This window comes from Equus przewalskii, chromosome 13 (genome assembly GCF_037783145.1).
Source record: "Equus przewalskii isolate Varuska chromosome 13, EquPr2, whole genome shotgun sequence".
NCBI lineage: Eukaryota > Metazoa > Chordata > Mammalia > Perissodactyla > Equidae > Equus > Equus przewalskii.
The window spans coordinates 82,332,055-82,354,944 of NC_091843.1; the positions used below are offsets into that span (position 1 = coordinate 82,332,055).

Genomic DNA, 22,890 nt, shown 5'->3' on the forward strand with positions numbered 1-22,890 from the left:
TTCTCTAACTCCCCTGATATCTCAGTCAGCTTTAAATATCATCTTTACTGATGCCTTCAGCAGGAAGTCCTCCCCAAAACTCCAAATCTGTATATCCAACTCCCTATTCAAAACCTCAGAATTAATCTTTCTAAAACTGAGTTCCCAACCTTCTTTTGCAGTCCAGTCCAACTCCGTTAAGTCAAGTGCATGCCGTCAGTAGTTCAGTCCAAAAACTTACCATTCTTCACATCTGTCTGTCTCTGATGACCCACACCTACCTCATCAGCAAGTCCTGCTCCTCTAAACACATCTAACATCTGCCCACTGTTTATCACCCTCACTGCTATCACTCTCGCCTAAGCTACTCTCGTCCTTCACTCATGGTTGCACTCCCTTTCCATTTCTTATATCTTCTTCTGCACTTATCATCCTGTACTCTATTCTCAACACAACCACCAGATTAATCCTGTTAAAACTTAAGTTAGACCATGTCACCTGACTATTTAAAAGCCTCCAACAGGGGCCGGCCTGGTGGCACAGCAGTTAAGTTTGCACATGCCACTTCAGCGGCCCGGGGTTCGCCAGCTTGGATTCCGGGTGTGGACATGGCACCACTTGGCAAGCCATTCTGTGGTAGGTGTCCCACGTATAAAGTAGAGGAAGATGGACATGGATGTTAGCTCAGGGCCAGTGTTCCTCAGCAAAAAGAGGAGGATTAACAGCAGATGTTAACTCAGGGCTAATCTTCCTCAAAAAAAAAAAAAACACACATAAAACCCTCCAACAGTTTCCAATACAACTCAAAGTAAAAGTTGAAATCCTTACAATGGCCTATAGGGCCCTACACATGATCTGCCTCTCTCTGACCTTATCTCCTAATCCTCATGTCTCCACTTTATCCATACTACCCTCCATGGTATGGCTTGAACACATTGGGCAATCTGCCAAACCAGGGCCTTTGTACTCAACTGCTTTTTCTGCCTGGCCGGCTCTTCCCACAGACAGACTCGTCACTTTCTCATTGAGGCCTTTTGTGGTGCCCTGGACCACAATCACAATCCTCATCCCTATTCCCACCCTGACATTTTCTATCATCCTCCCCTGGTTTATTTTTCTCTTTAGCACTTATCACTACCTAAAATACTTTATATTTAATTTATTCATCTTCTTATTGTCTGTTTCCCTGACTAGAATTGAAACTCCATGGAAGCAGACATTTTTGTGTTTTGCCCCCTACTGCATAGAAAAGTTCCTGGTACATAATAGATGCTTAAAACATACTTGCTGAATAAATAAATCAAACATTTATTTTGAGAACATTGGGCTTACGTCAGAACCATCTAAGTATAAGATGAGTCCAGGGGTTCCTGCCTCTATAAAACTCTAGAAAATAATCCAAGGGTTTGAAAACCTGCTGGGTACTTGATCTGAGGGATTGGGTATGGCTCACTTTAAACTAAACTGCCATCTCCCTTCTCGTCTTCTCTCCCAGCTCACCCTATTGCAATCTTTTTTCTGAATAGTGAGAGAAGGCCTCAAATTCAGGATAATCTAAAGCATTCTAGATCACCCTGCTCCACTGCCCTACCCATAGCTCTAACTAGATAAGGTCCCAATGTTAAAGGTGCCAACTTCGAGCTGCAGATACTTAGCATGAAGGCACATCTTGCTCATTCCTTATGCATCCTCATTTAACAAGGAGTACTACACCTTGGTGTCTATGTATATGTGCATGCTTGCTTATTGATGCTAATGAGTTGCTGAAATTTTATAATAAATACTAATTTTTGATACTAAGTATTTGAGGTTCTAGACTGAAAACCCTAAGGAATTTTTGTAGAAAAAATTTTTTTCATAACACCTTTCATTATGGTTTATTATCATTAGAGTAATAAAGCCCAAGGGAGATATTCAACAAAGGAAATAACTGCCTTTCTCTCACCTGGAGCTGACCCAGAGGGATCAGGCAGGTTTTCACTGTCCTCATCAGTACTTTCATCATACGCTGCATCTCTGTCAGCAGTCATTTCAGAACATGTTGTAGTTTCCCTAGAAACAGAGAGAGGTAGAATTACAAATTATTGGCTGACCCCTGGATAGGTATCAAATCCACCAGTAAGTAAGTATAGAAAATATCCCTGGAAAAAGACTCTAATTAAACAAACATATATTGAAATATATATGATTTAGATGAAACTACTTTAAAGACTATATGTTAACTCTCTTAAGAACAAGTTTCTCTTTTACCTAAAAATCTAAATGTGTTCTAGTGCTAACTATATTTAATTCTTATATCAGTTTCTTACCACATATGATTCTTCCATCAAAATACTATTCTACCAAATTTTCTTCTGCGATCACAGAGTGTTCAACATTTTACTGATCTCAAAGCAGTTCTGCTTTTCATTTGATCTCCCAAAATTCCTGAGATGGGTACCTTTAATCTTATTATGAAGAGAAAGTAAGGCACAGAGAGTTTAAAGGACTTGCCCAAAGTCATGCAGTAATAGACATCAGTGGCAGACCAGAGCTCGAACTAGGTTCATCTGACAGCAACTGTTATATTCTATATATTATGACATTGGTAAACCTGTGCTTTCTCTCCAATTCAGGGCAATAGATCCAAACCTATATCCACTAATGCCAAAAATAATTATAATTTTCCAAAGCTATACCAACCATAAGTCATCTATGAGTCTTCCTTAAAAAGCAAGTACATCTACTGTCAGAGCCACTTGATTACAAAGTTAACCACTGCTTAGACATCAAGATTACAAATGTGCATCCAACTCTGTAATTTTGCAGAAGAGGAAAGTTTTAATTAATATATTTCCTAGTGATATCTAAGAATTAACTAATTAACATTAAGATAAACCTCATGCCAGTTTTACGTTTTAAATGTAGGTGCAGTAGGCATGATTTAAATGCAGGGCAAACATGGAGAGATCACACTGAGAACTCTTCAGCCCCCTGCGTCCCTAACAGCCAGAGCATCCAACCCCAGACTATCAAGGATCTCATATTACTAAAAAGTTGGCACCCAACTTTCATTAAGTTTAGGAAGAAATTCCATTGAAATTTATGCATCTGTCATTCAAAAATAGAAAGGTCAAAATACTTTTCATGTTCCATGTTCTTTTCTAGTTCTTGAACTTCATTTAACAATTTATGTAAGCTTCTGATCTTTGCTTTCTTCTCATTCAGCACCAGAATAAACCGTTTATAAAGGTCAGCCTCCACAGCTTCCTTGGCACTCACACATTTTTCAAATCTGAAACGTAAATAAAGAAATATATAAATAAATCACAGGTTTTTTTAGTATTAATATTATTCAGTCTAACGCTGAAGATAATTTCAAGAAAACTTCCCAAGAAAAATACAATCAAAAATCATTTTTACATTTTCACTGATTTAAAGTTTTACATCGACAGCTAAGCAAATAATTAGAGCTTATTAGAAGTTATTAATGTTAGTAACTTATGTACTGAGATAAGGATCAAAATTGGAAACTGATACAAAAAAAGCTTAAAAAATCTAAATATCTAAATGTAATAATTTATTCACATCTATGGTTTATTTCCAGAAAAATATTTTTATGGGAGAAATTTCAAATAAGAATAACTAGAGCCTATGTTTCCTGTACTTTGTTAATATGATAACAACTGTGATCTTGTTTTGTGATTAGGTGATTTCTCTAATCCGTTTCCCTAACCAGATTATGAACTGCTCCACAGCAAGAAAAGGACTTACCAGTTATATCCTTATAACCCAGCACCATACACACACACACACACACATATCTAATAAATGAAAGTACCCAACTTAAAATTTCCAAGGAGAGATTAATGAAACAGCAAATGTGAAACACTACATTCCTTCAATTTCGGATATATAACCCCAAACATAAAATTCTCTATCATTTATAATCCTTCCTAAAATGATCAAATAAGTTAACAAGGGACGGTATTAATTTTAATCTCCCAGATATATATACAAAAAGAAAGCAAAACTAGCAGAGGTACATATACTTGATACATACATACACCATGAATAAACCACTATTTTAAAGATTCAAATATAAATTATTTCATGTAAAATATTCCTCTAAATGTAGCCTAGGTCTACCTAGTTTTCTTTTTACCGTACTATTTATTTATTCTTCTGTTGTTCTATACAGACATCCTAGTATTTTCACTTTATATACATATAAAATTTATCATGTATTTTTTTCAGTTTAATAATTAGGAAGAAAAATGTCAAAATTCTATACCTTTGATATATACGCTTTTATACTTTCAACAACCTACCTATCTAGAGATGCAGAGAGGTAGGGCCTCTCATAGGATGAAAAGAAACATATGGCAATATATTTTCTGGGACCTCTTACAGCACTCCTATAGCATAGTCATTGCCAAGGCTGTGAACTCCATAAGGGCGGAGAGAATGTGTGTTCTTTGGTTGCTTTATCCTCAGCGCCTAGCACAGTATTTGGCATTTGACAAATGTTTAGCAGCTATTTATTAGATAAATGAATAAAGTGAGTGAGTTAATCTGGACATCTTATAAGGAAATGGAAAATTAGTGATTCTGAATATTAAACTTCATTCATTTAACAGCTATTCACCATTGTAACAGTGATGTTTTTCATCTTCAGCTTCTAAAAAATTTGTGGTAAATATTAATATAATAGTACTCCTTTCATCAAACGAAGCTCTCTGAGAAAGAAGTACATCAAAAAGGTGTCGTAAAAAAAAACAGCCAAAGTTGAAGAGGAGCTGCCAATATTGATGGCTTCCTTTAAGCAGGGACATGTCACTGTATTTATATTTCAGATGCAAAGTGTTATGTAAACATTATAAACATCTTTCTGTACTATTTTCTAATTAACACAATGACAAAAATTTTTTAAACATGAATAGAACACACATACCACTAAAATGCCTGAGTATATAATAAGAAAATACTTTAAACATATGCAAAGTAAAAACCAATATATAAAAACGCACAATAAAAATCTTGTATAATATTATAATTTTTAAAATTATAAATTTTAGGAATAGTAACCAATTAGCAATTTATCTGATTTAAATAAGTATTTATTTTCCATGTAAATCACTTCAATAATTCTTGATTGACAAATTATGTGCACTTATTAACTATCAAGCAAATTTCCGAAACTTTATTAAAATTAACATTTGGTATAACACATGAATCAAAAATGAAATAGGTATCAAAATGAAATATACAATTTGCCTAAAGAATATTGGTAAATATAAGTAACTAGTATCACAGCTACAGAGTCAAAGGTGACAACATTTCTGTGATAGAAAAACAAACTCAACACAATGAATGGCATCATGTAAATTAACCTTGCTTGGTTTTAGCAAAGCTTTAGGATTTTGTTGCAACCAAACTTCTAGCCATCAAACTGGATAACACTTCCTAGACAAAGCTGGGGAATGGGGGTTGGTTGGGACAGAGTATCATTGTGAACAATTTCAGGATATGAATTTACTCTTAATTACTAATTTCTCAACACACTCGGAAAATGCTATCCTCTTATTTAATATGCAGTAACTAAGAGGTACATACTATTCTCCCCACCCCATTTTTCATGCCAACATTCCCTTATAGCATTGTGTTGTTACTATGCCTTCCATGTTACTTGCCTCTTGTCAACTCTCCAACTCAAGAACTGGACAGGAATTAGTATTCGAGACCATTTAGTGGAGGAGAGAAATGGAATTCACTGCTAAGTTTAGTGACGCTAAAGGAAAGCTCACACACAACTGCATTACACCACTACTAGTCCAAGGATCACCTCTAAGGCAAAGCTCCAACCTGGTGAAACCATAAAATACATCAAAGGGGAAAGACCTAACGATACTTCATCCTTTCGACAGTGATGTGGACAACAGAACAACAGTGCTAAGTTTAATTAGTAACCTAGGACTGAGGCATTTAGGAACTTGGACCAAAGGAGAGTAATTTTTAAAAAATTAAAAGGATAAAAACTAAATATGGAAAAATAGTGAATATTCAAAATAAAATATTTCTGGGTGAGAAAACAAAGAATCTAAGAATAACCTCAAAAAACAACTAAATAAGAGCAGAAACAAGGTAATTTCATGCAGAAATAGGACCCAAAATAAAACAACAGATTAAATAATAACCCAAAATGAAACAACAGATACATAAATGTGAGCATATGGTACTTAGAAAGAGTGTAGTAATCCTTATATTTAAAATCAGCTCTGGCCAAATTTATATCCAGGTCAGGGTTGTACAGCAAAAGAATATCTGAATAGCGTTCAGAAGACAAAGAACACTAAAAAGAACTGGAAAAGAAAGCAGTGGTAGAGATTTAATAAGGCTTTGAGTACGGAAGAAGACGGTGAACAGCTGTTCCTCATGCTTTCTGGCGACAGAACAAGAGGAAATGGTCTTCAACTACACCCTGAAGGACTCAGATTACCAATAGATGCAAGGAAGAATTTTCTGACTGAGACTGTTCTTAAACACTATAATGGGCTACCAAGGGGCACTGCAGATATCTCTTGAGGTCTTTAAAAGTCGGACTGAATTCATCTGGATATAATGTGGTCCTAGCTTCGAGGCAGAAAGCTGAAGTAGAAGAGCTTTCAAGGTCTCTTCTATTCTAATGACTCCATGAGTGTCAATCCAATTCAATCTGCTGAAAACTGCCTCCAATTATAGGTTCATAACAACTATAAGTGAGAATAAAGCTGGAGAGTTTCTAACTTGATGCCTGAGTGCAAACAAAAGACCTATTCAGTAACATGGAACTTGAGAGTTGTTGTTTGAAATTAAGTAGGAAAAAACAGTGAAATAAATATAGTTAATAACCTAAAGATTCACATACATTGTTTCTAATGTTTCCTCCTTTATCAAAACTATGCAAAATTAAATTAATCTAGTAATGTCACTTGTTCAAAACGGCACTAAGACCACAATTATAAAACAGTAAATAAAAAATAGCAGCAAATATATATGTTAAAAAGGCTACATATTAGAGCTCAATCTATTTCCTCATTGTAATTCCTCATTCCTTACTCAAACCTCATTTATTCTCCACTGTCACCCCAAATGGAAACAGCTCTAGAGTTAGCTCTGCTGATAACAATGATACATACTTAAATACCAAAATATATGCAAAAAATACCCCCCAAAAGTAAAGGAAAATTTAATCCACAATTCCAGACATACACTATCAACATTTCATTTTCCTCCTTCTAGATATTCTCTATCTAAAGATATATTTTCCGAAAAATGTGATGATAATTTATATTTTCGGTAATTCACATTTCTCCTCATAACATGCCACAAACATTTTCCATCTTATAAGCTCGCCTGTATATGACTGCTTTGGGCTCATAAAATAGTCTATCATGTATTAAATATATCTCAGACTTATCTTCCATAGCTTCTAGGGTCTTCACAGCCCCTATTTTGTGCCCCTGTCCCATGCATACACAGTCTGGAACAATGATGGGGAAGAAATGATTGGACCATGGTTGGAGTAATCAGAGGCTGCCCAGAAAACGGAACTGTGGCCAGGCCTAACATGCTAGCCCCAACTTTAATGATGCTCTACTTTCCATGTCCTGAGTTACCTGACTCAGTGTGTTCTTGACCTACTTCTTTCCTCTTTTTTTAAAGATTGTATTTTTTCCTTTTTCTCCCCAAAGCCCCCCCAGTACATAGTTGTATATTCTTCGTTGTGGGTCCTTCTAGTTGTGGCAGTGGGACACTGCCTCAGCGTGGTTTGATGAGCAGTGCCATGTGCACACCCCGGATTTGAACCAATGAAACACTGGGCCGCCTGCAGCGGAGCGTGCGAACTTAACCACTCGGCCACGGGGCCAGCCCCTTGACCTACTTCTAATCCCTCTAAAGACTCCTGATCAATATTACTGCCTTATAGATGCCGGAGCTGTAAATCTTTTGCTCATTTTCCAGTATACTAAGGCTCTAGAGAGGGAACACCGCTTGGCCAGGACCAAGATGCACTTACAGCTCCTCAAAATGGCCACTTTCTCCTCTGATAGGAAAGAAAACCAAATGTGGGAAAAGATAAAGCTACTAGTCTGATATCTGTTATATAATAAAGAGCCCAGAACTCTCTGGAGCGGACTCCCTTTCCTCTCAGTTGGGAGGGCTACCCCTGAGGCACACAACCTCAGCCCCTGATAGATGTCTAATCCAGTATTTACAAAAGAAGAATGGCTGGAGCACAATAAGGCAGGTGATAAGATACCCGCTGTCCTTTTGATCAAATAGAAAATCTTTTGTCACAATAACACAAAAGCACCTTCTGGATAGTTCCGAAATGGTGAATCAAGCCTCTCTGGCCAAATACCATACGTACCCCTCACACACACTGTTCTACAGCACAGAATGCATTCGCCTCCTCTGTGCTCCCTGCTGCTTTCCATTCTACAGCAGTGGGGCTGAATACTGATGAGGTAATACTTCTTTCAACCTCTGGCAGACATTTTAAAGCAATTTGTTCAAGTACCAAGTACCTGGTCTGCATTTTTGTAGGCAATTTGTGGATCAAATTTCCTATCATCCTGAGGGTATTCTGAGTTTTAAATATAATGGCTTATCAAGATCGCAGTACGTCTCCTTTAATTTGATTTATTTAGTATACAAAATAGAAAAACACACCCAAACTACAGATATAGGCCCCCAAACATGCTTTCTAGCTCAGATACTTGATATTGATTCACATTAACATGAACAAAACGAAAGCTAAAGAGAAAAATTAACTTATTTTTCGTATGATTTCCTAATATTTATACCATTTTGGTCTCATTATTTTTATACAATTGGAGATGAAAATTAATTCAGAGCTGAAAGAGAACAAGATAATTACTTTCTTAATATAATAACTGAGAGCCAAATATAACCAGGTGTTAGGAACTTAATTTTATGTATGCATTAATTAATAAATATAACTGAATGTGTAGAAACATAATTTCTTTTAGTCAACCTCATTTTCACATACATATATTAATAGTGGTAAAACCCTTCACTATTTTCCATATACTCTCCCATATATACTTAACTAATGTCCATAAAAATCATCTCAATGATTGCCCTAAGAAGACCCTAAATGGGATAAATCTTATATTTTATGGCTACTAGTTTGAATGAAAGAGAAAAAATATACTGATATACTGGATGTAATAATAATAATTATTATCATTATTATATACATTCTACATAATTTTCATACAAGATATATATGTACAAACATATGCTTATTATATTACATATGTCTCTGCAGAGTCAGAAATGTTCAAAACATACATCTTATTTTCTTCAAAGATATTTTACACAATAGATCTACACTCTGGGCCAGCCTAGATTGTGATAAAGTTGAGAAAATGTACATTTGAGAAGATAAGTGACTTTCTTCTTCATCATTTAAAAAACAAGAAGCAAAATCAGGAAAATAAAAGGCTTTCAAATGTCTCATCCAGTAGTTGCAATTACCTCATTTTTAAAAATGCTGGTAAGGTGAATTTTCAATCAATCAGGAAAAAGAAGTCTCTATCAGGAGCCAAAACAAATCATTTGAAATAGCTGCCATTCGTATAAAGATTCCAAATAAGGAATCAGTTGTGCTTACTTATATTTCATCTCTGTTTTATTCATTATTAATCCTTAATTTGAGCTAAATTAATCCTTACAAATATCAACTTACTAAATTTTGACTAACATTAATGAGTTCTAATTCTCATTGCCCAATTACTCCTTATTGTTTACAAGTTATCACCAAATACTAATGGCCTAAAAGTGTTAATGGACTCCTATAATGTACAACAGTGACCAATAACTTGATTAAATCATATTAAGTAAAAGTATAATTAATGACAGATTTTACTTTAAATATCTGGCAGTCTACATATATTATAAATTTACAAATCATCAACTTAAAACCACAAATATATAAAGAGAGCCTAGTGCTTTTATAACACAAGCACATTATGCACACACCGTCCTTGAACGTCATTCCAGTCTCTCAGAAGCCTTTCATTTTCTTTCCGCAGGTGCTCATTTTTGGCTTGGTTTTCTGCAATGGTGTCCAGGCAGTCACATATAAGCTCTCTAATGACCTCAGCTGGGCTTGCAACTTTCTCTAGGTTGAAGGTACCAAGTCTGAACTAGGATGAAAGGAAAACATGATGAGCTTTGGGAGAATATCAAGACTAAGCAGCCCAGTTTTAAGCATCCAGAATTTCCTCTGAGGCGAAAAAATGTAAGATTCAAATACAGTGCATGTACCAGATATAAATACAGTGAACAAAAAATCTGGGCAGCTTCCTACTTTCTTACTAAAGTTTATCATATAAATCAACATATACCTAATAACAATTTCTATAAGTGGTAAGTCCCTCTCTCACCTCTTAGCAGAGAAGAAAACAGCATAAATACCATATAAGCACACTACCATCTGTTTGCTACAAGCTAATTTCAGTCACTCTGCTGAGAATAAGAAAAGGAATTACACACGAAGATTTTTAACAACAGTTTCTGTTAATACTAATGGTAAAATGAAATAAATCAACATAACCTACTTCTGAAGAAAGAGCAAAATTTTGGTAATAACTAAGAGAAGCATAGGGTTTTAGGAAACTGATAAACCTGGGGCACCACACAATAATTAGTCCTTTATCAAAACCCAATAATTTAATACTACAAATTGCAAATAATAATGTCAACTGTCAATTTCAGTACTTTTGCATAAAGGTAAGACGTATAAAAATATCTTAATTCCTCTACTAGGAGGCAATTTAAATCAAAATATTATAATACAGTTTTGGTTACAGTTATGAAATTCTGAAGGGAACACAGGTTTTCCTCATTTGGTAGATAAAAATACTGAAATACAGTGATTAGTAATAACAACTAAAGTTAGAATTATAACTAAAATAATTTTTCAAAATAATTATTATTATATAGCTACTATGTCTTGCAGTTGAAGTATAACTCAAGCCTAGCACAGATACAAATTCATCTAATCATTACCAAAACGGATCTATTCTTATATCCATCTTATAGATCAGTAAACTGAGGTTCAGAGTAGTTGCCTAATCTATCAAAGGGACAAAGTCAAGATCCTACTGTGCTACGCTGTTATGCTGTATCCTTTCTAAATAACTAGTAAGAGGAAGAACTAGGTTCAGAAGCCACACATAATCCTGAAGAGAGACTAATGGCACTGCATGAGTGGCAAAATTGAGAGGAAGACTGAAGGGTTTTTTGTTTTCTGTCTTGGTTTTGTTTTCTAGTCTCAGAGGTCAATAATTTCTATTATGGCATTTGTCTAATAGGAACATTTCCAAAACGTCTTGCTTTTAAAAGGATATTTCTATAAATATGTTACACACAGATTGAGAAATATTTAGCAGTGATTGAGAACTGTAAGACAAATCCCTATTAGTCAATTTACAAATAAAAGTCACTAAAGTAAAAATCCAATCTTTGCAATCTGAGCGGCATTTTAGAAAACATTTCAGGCAATTTCAATAATTTAGGATCATTTGGATCTTTAACTCCACAGAGCAAACTTTTATGGATGAATTATGTTTACTAATTTACTTTAAATTTTCAGATAGAAAACATAGGTAGATGTCTTACTTAATATCACAGAAGTGCTGTCACATGGCTTAAATACTGATTCCTGGGTGTTGAGAAACATTTATTTATATTCACTTAAAATGTAAAGGAAAAACAAAGAAAATTTATATTCTTCAGTATTATGGTTAGCATTTAGAGAACTGAGTATTACTGTTCTAGCCACAAAGAAATTGTGTATGTACTTTGTTTTTGAAACCCAAGCAGGTCAAAACGTTTGTTTAGTCCTTTAATTTGTTTTACCTCACCTCTTCCTGTTTCTTAACAAAAGAAGTAGAATCAGATTAAGAAAAATTGTCCTTTATTTCAACGAGTGCGCCCAGTTGTATTAGGCTTAAATAGATAACCTAAATTAAGCTCTTTAGGCAATGTTCACCAAAAAAAGACTTAGAAAAATTCTAAGAATTTTTATTTATTCAGTTGGAATTATTTAAGACCATTTGTCATTTCTGATTTATTTCTCTTAAACTTAGAATCAAATGGTCAAAAGCATCTGCAGGTTTCTCATATAATGAAACATGAGTCCATTTAACAAGCATGTAAGTTTAAATAAGAAAGTTTTATCTATGTAAAGAATATATAAATTGAAAGTAAATTTAAGCATCCATTTTTTGAAGCTTCTCTTAGCGTCAACAAACACACGAAAATAAAGATAAAGGTCACCTGTAGAATATTACTTTTTTGAGTCAATACAAAGCAAAGAAAAATTAAGCTTATTTTATTTTTAGACAACAGATTATGTTATCAGTAAAACATAAACGCACAAAGTGATTTTGGATTCTCTCATTATCACACCTGTCAGGCAGCTTTGACTAAGATGGGCATTTTTAGACAGGAAAGAGTTTTTCATCACTCAAAAGTTACAACAATGCCAAATGAATAATAAATTTGTGCCACACTTTGATCTTGAACAAAGTAATTGGTAAGACATCAACGTACAGATAAACACAATTCCAGCCCTCTAGCCTTCAGTCTTAGATGGCAAAAGAAGAAGGGACCAATTTTAAACCACTAGTAACAAGAAATGTCTTTCAAAATATCATTCAAAGGTATATATTCAAAATTCCGAAAGAGAATTCTTAAATCTTTTCTTGACAATTCAATACACAATAAACTTAAAATGTCATCCCTTCTTAAGAGCAGACAACTATTTTTTGGTTTCTATTTTCTAATTATATTCACTAGTTTTTGGTCCTTTAACAGGTGTGAACATCTGTTACTCCAAACAATAAAAATAAACAAGAAGTCTCCAGAAACTCAATCCAAGAAAAGGATTTTACTTGAAATATTCAGATTATTTTTTAGAAAAGTTCTGGAATATACGAAAGAGTGATTCTGCCAGCCATTCTGCCTGTATACATGTGATTCAGAGCCACAGCAGGAAGCACCCTTCCACCTTCACCGCTGTGGTTCCAGCCAATCCACATCATCACAGATGCAAGGGGCCACACGCCGGCAGGCACCAGAGGTTGATAAGGACCTCGCATCAGGCCTAATGAATTGAGAAGCATAAAATATTTCTCTGCTCTAACTCCACATCCAGCCCATCCTTATACTGCTCCTCAAACGAAAAGTGGCAACTTAGGACAGCACTGATCTTAAATCAGCAAATTGGCAGAAAAACTGTATTGTATGGTTGTGTCATCTTTTAAATCTTTTCCTTTAGTTTTTGTTTGACATGTAAGGCTATCAGCACAGCTGTTCTTTATTTATTAGTTCTGTCATTTCAAAATAATCTACAATATAAAATCAGGACTTCAAATCGTACACAAGAGTCAGAAACCACAAATTAAAGACATTTTGAGAGCATGTCTCTGCACTGTTAGAGACACTGGCAAAACTAAGTTTCTTTTTGTAGTCAGTCTCAAGATCTTATGGAGAATTCAGAGTACAAAGATCTGTACTAAGCACTTCATTCAGTCTATAATCATCGAAGATTTTAAGTTGTGTCTTTATTTTGCTACGTAAAAAAGTTGAGAAGGATTAACTCCTGTTTTTTTTTGGTAAGGAAGATTGGCCCTGAGTTAACATCTGTTGTCAATCTTCCCCTTTTTGCTTGAGGAAGATTGTTGCTGAACTAAGGTCCATGCCAGTCTTCCTCTATTTTGTATGTGGGAGGCTGCCACAGCATGGCTTGATGAGTGGTGTGTAGGTCTGTGCCTGGGATCTGAACCCATGAACCCTAGGCCACCAAAGCAGAGTGTGGAAACTTAAAAACTATGCCACTGAGCCGGCCAGAGAACAATTAACATTTTTTTAAAAGATTTTATTTTTTTTCCTTTTTCTCCCCAAAGCCCCCTGGTACATAGTTGTATATTCTTCATTGTGGGTCCTTCTAGTTGTGGCATGTGGGATGCTGCCTCAGTGTGGTTTGATGAGCAGTGCCATGTCCGCGCCCAGGATTCGAACCAACAAAACACTGGTCCGCCTGCAGCGGAGCACACGAACTTAACCACTTGGCCACGGGGCCAGCCCCAGAACAATTAACTTTTTGAATACTGATAATTATAGTAGATTGCACTAGTTGGCTCTAAACGGTTATCACTTTAGCTACTAAAACAAACAAATAATGGAATTTTTTATCTGATCTGCATTAAAAATTCTCCATTTCAGAAAACGTATCCATTTTCTTTAGCCCAGGCTTTGTTTATTCTGGATATCTGTTTTTCTGTCAATCCTTTAAGTCCAAGTTTAAATGCCACATCCCCTCAGCCATCACTCAAAGCCCAGTTCTCTTTAACTACTTTAACCTACATTGACCTCTCTATTCTTAATACTTCAGACTTTGTTTCACACAAGCATCTACTCAGTTTCATCCTTATATTTTTCTCCTGTTGTTTCAGAAATGCAGTCTTTTCCTTTAAATATCTACCTCTTTGAGATCAGAGGCCATATCTTATATTTCTTCTACAGCCTCCACTGTATTTTGCACAAATCTGGACACAGATTAAGTGCTCAATGAAGACTTGAATTTTTTTATTGGAATGATCCTTATTAAAATGGGAACATAATTATAATAGGGCAGGTAAAGACAAGAACTGGGATTGGTAATGCTCTGGATACAAACTAAGAAATATTTTAAGCAGTTTAAAGATATAACAGTTTTATTTTATTGAATAGCATAATTTAAACAAAAAGGGCTAAAAAATTGCATAATAGCACCTGATTCTGTGATAATATACAGGCTTGATAAAACCTAAACAGATTTGTTTGTTTGTTTGTTTCCTTGAGGAAGATTAGCTCTGAGCTAACATCTGTGCCAATCTTCCTCTTATTTGTGGGTCACCGCCACAGCATGGCTGACGAGTGGTATAGATCCGTGCCCAAGATTCGAAACCATGAACCCAGGCTGCTGAAGCGGAGCATGCCAAACTTTACCACTACGCCTTGGGGCCGGCCCCCAGATTTGTTTTTTAAAGAATATATTTTAGATATAAACTTATATACTCAGTTTTCAGGTTCTTTGGAGTGGCCAAACAGATAAAAAAGAATTTATAGTACTGGTAAAGTATACAAAATAAACACCAAGAATAATTACTAACCAATTCCTAGAGAATTGCTTGCGGCCATTCTGAATGTTTCTAGGGAGAGGCAGACTACCAAGGTGTGAGTTGATAGTCTGCTTAGATCATATCAACTGAAGGGTTTGAGTTTTGAGACATTATCAGATTAGTCTAGACAAGCTTCAGAATGAATCTGCATTACTGTCCTGGGAACCAAGATGTAAAGCTAAAAGAAAGGGAAGAATAAAGATATCCTGATGTTATTACCAGGCAAATAATGGTCAGACAGGAATTCATTTCTTTCAGTATTTGTTTTTAAATTTATTCTTATCAGAGAAAAGTTTAGCTTTATCTAGAAATGTGTACACTAAAAAAGCAAACCTGTCCTTTATAATTTATAATACAGAATATTTTGTCTATTGTACAAATACATAGTTGCATATGCATAGTTGTTGTAATACACAGTTGTAAAATTCTAGTAATATAGGAAATCAGTCAAGTTACATAAAAAAAAGTGACTATACTGTATTACTTTGGCCTACTTATGTTAACATCAATTATAAGTATTTCAAATCAACTACATTTTTATTGAGATCTTTGTATCAGAAACGCTTTGGTTTAGTGAGCTGCTGAAATGTTTATTTTAGCTTTAAATAAAGAGTATTACAAATGAACCTCCTGGAGCAGTAACATATCTAAGCTGATGACTGGTCACATTTATCTTCTAAGGTAGCTGGAACTGAGAAAAGGATGCCTATAAGGATTCCTTCTAAAGAGACTGACAGCTATATCTGCGAGACCACTAATCTCATATTTCCAACTATTTTCTCGCCCAAATTTCTTACAGCTTATAAAAAATGCTTAAACAGCTCAAGATGATTCACGATCCAGCAAGGCTCTGTGTATTTTAGATCTTGTAGGTTCGTATACTCAAAACACAATAACCTATGAGTGAAAAGTATTTTGAACTTTAATTATAGAACTACAAATTATTAGCAATTTTAAGGTCATGCTATATGCTTATTATATTAAATATCATCTAAGAATTCTTATTTTGGTCTTCATAATTGCAAAAATCTTCGGTGGGAGTCAAGGAATCCTTGAGGGCAAAAGTTCCAAAAGTCTACATGGTGACGGAATCTCAGAAGTTACTTCAATTTGAATGACTAGAAATGTTCATTCCATTACTGTCTTAAAATAGAGATGATGAGTCTTTTGGTTCATGGAAAATATAGTAAAATCTAGAAGATTTATCTTAGCCTAATTAGGAGTTATAACTAACTATGAAAATTAACCGGAAGGCTCTTCTTATAGTAACTGGACTAAGGGGGCGGAGTAGGGAGCAGGGGTTGCCTATTATTTTCCCGTTACATTACTTTTGGTATTAGAAGCTGATAAAGAAATATTGTCTTGGATTCCCTGACACTCTTCTAGAACTCATAATCCTTATCTAATCATTTCTTTACAGGACGCTTCCTTATCTTCTACTTAGATGCTAAATGGCACTATTTCTTGGAATGGTCCCTTGACCCACTCCTCTTTCTCTTCTATAGAATTATAGGGTTATCCACAATCACAGCTTCCACCATTACAGATAAGCTAAAAACTGCCAAGTCTATATCTCTGGGTAACGCCTCTCCTAAAGTCCACACCTATATACACATTTGACTCTTTTTTGGAGCCACCAGGATGTCCTATATGGACCTCAAACTTCAAATGTCAAAACAGAATTCATTGTCCATCTCCCTCATTACCAAACTAGCACCTCCCTGTATTTTCTACCAGACATTCACCATTTATTCAATTATACTTGGGTGGTCTAACGGGTGAGTATGGACACCTACCATAGCTTTACAGTATCTGCTATTTTTTCTTGCACTGGGATAAAAGCTGCAAAAGGATAGGTCTACATATTACTCATATTACTATTTCCGTCTTCATATGGTGAAACATAGAATGTACTCAATCATTCATTTACTGGATATTTTGAGCATGTAGGAAGTGCCAGGCATTGGAGACACTGTTGTGAGCAAGAAAAACAATGTGTCCACTCTCTTGAAGCTTGTATTTTAGCGGAGAGAGTTGACGATGCATAATGATCAAATAACAGATGTAGATTCAATGAAGAAAATAAAATGGATAATGAGATAGTGACTAGAGGGCAGAGTATCTTTGGATACAGTAGTCAGGAACAAGTCCTTGCCAGATAAGTGCTATTGGCACCAACACCTAAAGGATGAAAACATGACAGCTGTAGGAAGAGCTGACTCTAGGCAGAAGAGCAACCAAGTAAGAAGGCCTGGAGTGACAGGTTTTTAGGAACAAAAGCAGGCCAGTATGAGAGGATAAAAACGGAGGGAGAGGATGGGGGAGATGAGAATGGAAAGTTACACAGGAGACTAGGGCACGTGGGACTTCGTAGGCCGCAGTAGCACATTCCGAATTAATCCTAATTACAACAAAAAGCTATTGGAAGTTTACAGGCAGGAAAATGAGTGGGTAAAGAGGACTCAGAGTTTCCTCTAAGACTGCCCAATTATCCCAACCTCCTGGTACACATACCCTGTATAATCCCCTCCCCAGGAGTGTGGGCAGGCCTGTGACTTGCTTCTAACCAAAAGAATATGGCAAAAGTGACAAATATCACTTCAGTGACTAAATTCTATAAGATTGTAATGGCCATCTTGCTAACAGACTCTCTCCTTTCTGGCTTTTATGGACTAGCAGCCATGTTGGAGAAGCTCTTGTGGCAGGAAGCCGAGAGTGGTATCTGGCAAACAATCATTTAAAAACTAAGGGAGATCTCTGACCAACAGGCAGTGTACTAGTTTGGGTTCTCCTGAGAAATCAAACCAATAGGATGTGTATATATACTGAAAGAGATTTATGTTAAGGAATTGGCTCATGTGATTACAGAGGCTGGCAAGTCCAAAATCTGGTGGGTGGGCCAACAAGGTGGAGGCCCAGGAAGGACGGATGCCACCAGATGGCAGAATTCCTTCTTGCTCCAGTAAGGTCACTCTTTTGTTCTATTCAGGCCTTTAACTGATTGATTGAGGCCCACCCTTATTATGGAAGGTAACATGCTTTGCCCAAAGTCCACTAATTTAAATGTTAATCTCATCCAAAAAAAATCCTCACAGAATATCCAAAACAATGTTTGACCACACATCTGTGCACCTCGGTCCAGCCAGGTTGACACATAAAATTAACCACCTACAGCCAGCAAGAAACTGAGGCCCTCAGTCCACTGGGCCACAAGGAACTGAACTATGCCAGCATCTACATGATCTTCAGAGAAGAGCCTTCACCTTGAGATGAGATGACAGACCTGGCCAACACCTTGATGCAGCTTTCATATAAGCCCTAGAAAAGCCATGCCTGGACTCCTGACCCATAGAAACCATGAAATAATAAATGCATGTGGTTTTAAGCTGCAAAGTTTGTGGTCACTTGTTACTCAACAATACATAATGAATATAAAAATGTTTTAATATTACCAATCTAAAAAAAGAAAGCAAAGCAAAAACTCCCTTAATCCCATATCCTTCTGATTCCAGCTACTGTCCATTTCTCTGCTCTCATTATAGCAAAACTTCTCCAAAACTGTATCTATTATCTGCACTGTGCAATACAGTAGTCACTAGCCACACAAGGCTATTTAAATTTAAATTAACTTCCATGGGAAAAAGGTTATAGACCTTGAGATGGGAAGATGATTCTGGATTATCTGGGTGAGCCCAATCTATTCACATAAAATCCTTAAAACCAGAGAAACTTCCTTTCCCAGCTACAATTCAGAGGGACATGTAATTTGAAGACAGGCAGAGAAAGATACAAAATTGCTGGCTTTGAAGATGAAAGAAGATCATGAATCAAAGATATGGGTGGTTTCTAGAAGCTGGAAGAGGCAAGGCAATGGCTTCTCCTATAGAGCTTCCAGAAAGGATTGCAGCCCTGCTGACATACTGATTTTAACTACGTGAGACCTGTGTTGGACTTAACCTACAGAATGTAAGATAGAAAATTTAGTTGTTTTAAGCTGCTATATCTGTGGTAATTTGTTAGAGTAGGCACTGAAAATGAATACACTGCCTCAGGGTCTATGGTAGACTGAATAATGGCCCCCCAAAGATGTTCACATCCTAATCTCCAGAATCTGTGAATATTACCTTATATGGGTAAAGGGATTTACCAGATACGACTAAATCAAGGATCGTGAGATGGGACAATTGTCACAGTCCTGTGGATTATCCTGTGGGCCCAATGTAATCACAAGGGTCCTTATAAAAGGGAAGCAGATCAGAGTGAGCAGAAGGCAATGTGATGATGCAAAAAGAGACTGGAAAGATTTGACCATAAGCCAAGGAATGTCAGCAGACTCTAGAAGCTGAAAGAAATAAATTTGGGGAACTTGGTTACAGTGGTAACAGGAAACTAACACAGAGTATTTGCATATTCTTCCTGGAATGTTCTTCTCCATAAAATTCACATGGCTACCTAATTTACTTTATTCAAGTATCTGTTCAATGCTACCTCTCCAGAGATACTTTCTTGACTACCCTATATATGATATAATAATTCTAGAATCCTCCAGGCAGTATAAAAAGAAATGCCAATAGTGCATTATTGGGAAATAATGTTTTATGATCTTCATAGCAACGTTATCATCTTAAATCATATTCTTTATAAATATTTATTGTCTGTCTTCCCCACCCTCAATGTAAGCCCCATGCTCACAGTAGGGATTCAAAAAATGTTAACTGAGTGAGTGAATTCTTGGTCATAAATGTTGCAAATATTTTTCTGGTTTGGCAATATTACTTATAGAGCATTTACATTTTATTTTACATATTTATTTTTCTTGAGGAATATTAGCCCTGAGCTAACTGCTGCCAATCCTCCTCTTTTTGCTGAGGAAGACTGGCCCTGAGCTAATATCTATGCCCATCTTCGTCTACTTTCTATGTGGGATGCCTACCACAGCATGGCTTGCCAAGCTGTGCCATGTCCGCACCCAGGATCCGAACCAGCGAACCCTGGGCCAACGAGAAGCGGAACGTGTGTACTTAGTGCGCCACTGGGCCAGCCCCGAGTATTTACATTTTAATGTAGTTAAATCTAACAATAGTTTCCTCTTAAGGTCTTTGCTAATCAGAGTTACTATTCACCTATGTTTTCATTTTTAACTTTCTCTCTCCAAACACGTAACCAACATTTCTTCTCCATTTATCCAGAAATCTATTCTCTCCCTAATGATATGAAATGCCACCATTATTAGAAAGTACATATTTATGCATACTGAACTATGGTCTTGAGTTCCCTATTCAGTCTCACTGGTCTCTATCCTTTAACCAGTAGCATGCTCTTTTAATTATCATAGCTTTATAATATGTTTTACTAATAAGGATAAGTTCCATCTCATAATTCTTTTCTCAAAATTTTATTTTCTTGTTTTCCCAAGAATATCCCAAGAAATTTTGACTATGAATTTCAGACAAATCAAAAACAAAACAACAGCAACTAAAAAAATACTGGGAATTTGGTTTGGAATTACATTCATTTTCAAATTATTTTATAAGGAATTGACTTCTTTCCAATATGAATTATAAGGTAATTCCTCAGTTCAGGAACATAATGTTTTTTCATCTAATCAAGAGTTATTTCCATGTTCTTTAACTGTTTCTCATTGCTTATTTTTGACTCAGACTCCCCACATTGCAGATGATAAGACTATCAAATGATCTGTAGGTAGAAATATGAACATAATTGCCTACTTAGTCTTATTCTTCATTATTTTTGATCCCTTGGTCACATCAAAAGAATTATACAGTATATGGGAACCTTAGAAATCTCTACCTTAAAATCCCAATACTGACATTTATTTGTAGTGGGTTCCTGAATAAGCAATTGTAATCTCTGTATTCAAAATAATGACTTTTCCTATAGGAGATTTGTGAACAAAATCTAAGGCCTGCTTATGAAGGATTTTACAAATAAGACACAATAGAAATAACACCTAAGGGCACAAAAAACCTGCACTCTCTTGAGTCAGTTTGAACTTGATTTGTCTTCTAAAAATGGTTGATTACTTTACCACAGTAGCATTCCAGAGTTGCTATGACAGAGAAAAATCTCACTGGGGCTGAGATTACTGTTTACTGTTGCGTAGTTTCAGAGGCCTCACAGAAACAGTGAGTGAGCCAACACTGGACACAACTTATAATATGATAAAATATCATGCTACGGGATACTTAGGAAACATAACTTAAGAGGAAATAGTATGAAATATCATGGATCATTCATTTCTGAATTTAAAACAGTTTACCCTGTTTAGTAACAATTGCTCAGGTGTCTCATAGCATTCTCTAGGAAAAATAAAACAATAGAATCCTGTATTTTTTTTTAAAAAAATTCTGGTCCTTTGCCATTTAAAAATATCAGAAACTTAAGGCCAACCTTCTCCATCTTGCCCAAAAGCACTGAACTATACTTATTTGATGTAATGGCATGATTGGTTAAAAAGCATTATATTGACAGTAGAAACTTTTTGGGAACAAAACATTTTCATGAAAACTTACTGTGTTAACTATACCTCCATTACCCTTAAAATCAGTTATCATAAACTAAAAAACTAAAAACTAGTGATCCTTAAAAAAAATTAAGAAATACCAAGTATCCTTAAATCCTCAATTTAAATTACATTATAAAATAAGGACTCAAGACAAAATATGCTAATTTTTGTAAGGTTTATGAATTTATTTCTAAAGAATTTTTTAAAGTCTAATAATTTTCTCTTTAAACTATTGATTAAAAATTCTTCTCCCATATTTTTTCATTCAAAAATATTTACTATGAATCCTAGAAAAACATTACTTATTGTAATTTAAGGGCAGGTCTGTAGGAAACAAATTTCTATCGACAATATTTGTACAGAAAACTAGTAATATTTACTTTGATTTATTTCTTTATGTAGAGACAAGATAAAAACAAACTACTAGTCTAAAAATATTTTTAAATTTTTAAGGTTTTTTTTAGGTGAATAACTAATAGGAAAACTGCCCATAAGGCATGAAAATTAGCATGTATTTTCGATGAGATTAAGAAGTGGAGAGCGCGATGGATGGTAACCATGCATTTAATTGAATTTTCTTGCAAAGAAAAATGTAATTAAAAGTTAACATTGAAGTAGTTCCAGTTCAGATAATAGCAGAGTAAACTGTATTAGATTAACCCTCCTAGAGATAATTATTATAAACTCTGAATCCAAAAAAAAGACAAAAAAGAAAAATCTATTTCAAGGGACTGGAGAATGAGTCAAAGCAGGCAGCCAACTGGAGGGTACTCAACACGGTGAGATCATGTTTACATGGCTGTTCCTCACAAGGCACTCCCCAGGCCTAGAGCTCATGTCAAACAAGTAGAAACCATACTCACTAGCTACAGAGATCAAGAGATGGAATTCTGGGCTGCACACACACACGTGCGCATATACACAAATAAATAAATATATGGAAAATAGGAGAGAAGATGTAAGAAAATTAGAGGATCAGTACAGTACAGAATCAGTTAAAATCCACAGAACAGAGTTAGCCAAATGAAACACAAAACAGAGAAGTAATTTAAAAAGTAGAAGAAGAAATGCATGAACTGAAAGATTTAAATTTCCAGATAGAAAGGTTCTACTAAGGTCCTAGATAACTGCATTAAAAAAGGACTCATATCAAGACACAGCATC

At 35.4% G+C, this 22,890-nt stretch overlaps 1 protein-coding gene across 9 annotated transcripts in view; it reads right to left on the reverse strand.

Annotated features, from left to right (window-relative positions):
- Nucleotides 1–22,890, reverse strand: part of XRCC4 (X-ray repair cross complementing 4) — a 235,263-nt gene that overhangs the window by 132,901 nt on the left and 79,472 nt on the right. For all 9 annotated transcript variants that reach the window (XM_008539125.2, XM_008539098.2, XM_008539089.2 and 6 more), the window contains 3 exons: nucleotides 10,009–10,175; nucleotides 3,101–3,253; nucleotides 1,925–2,031 (listed from right to left, as the gene is read on the reverse strand). In XM_008539125.2, coding sequence (XP_008537347.2) covers nucleotides 1,925–2,031; nucleotides 3,101–3,253; nucleotides 10,009–10,175 — 427 coding nt within the window. The remainder of the gene's footprint in view (nucleotides 1–1,924; nucleotides 2,032–3,100; nucleotides 3,254–10,008; nucleotides 10,176–22,890) is intronic.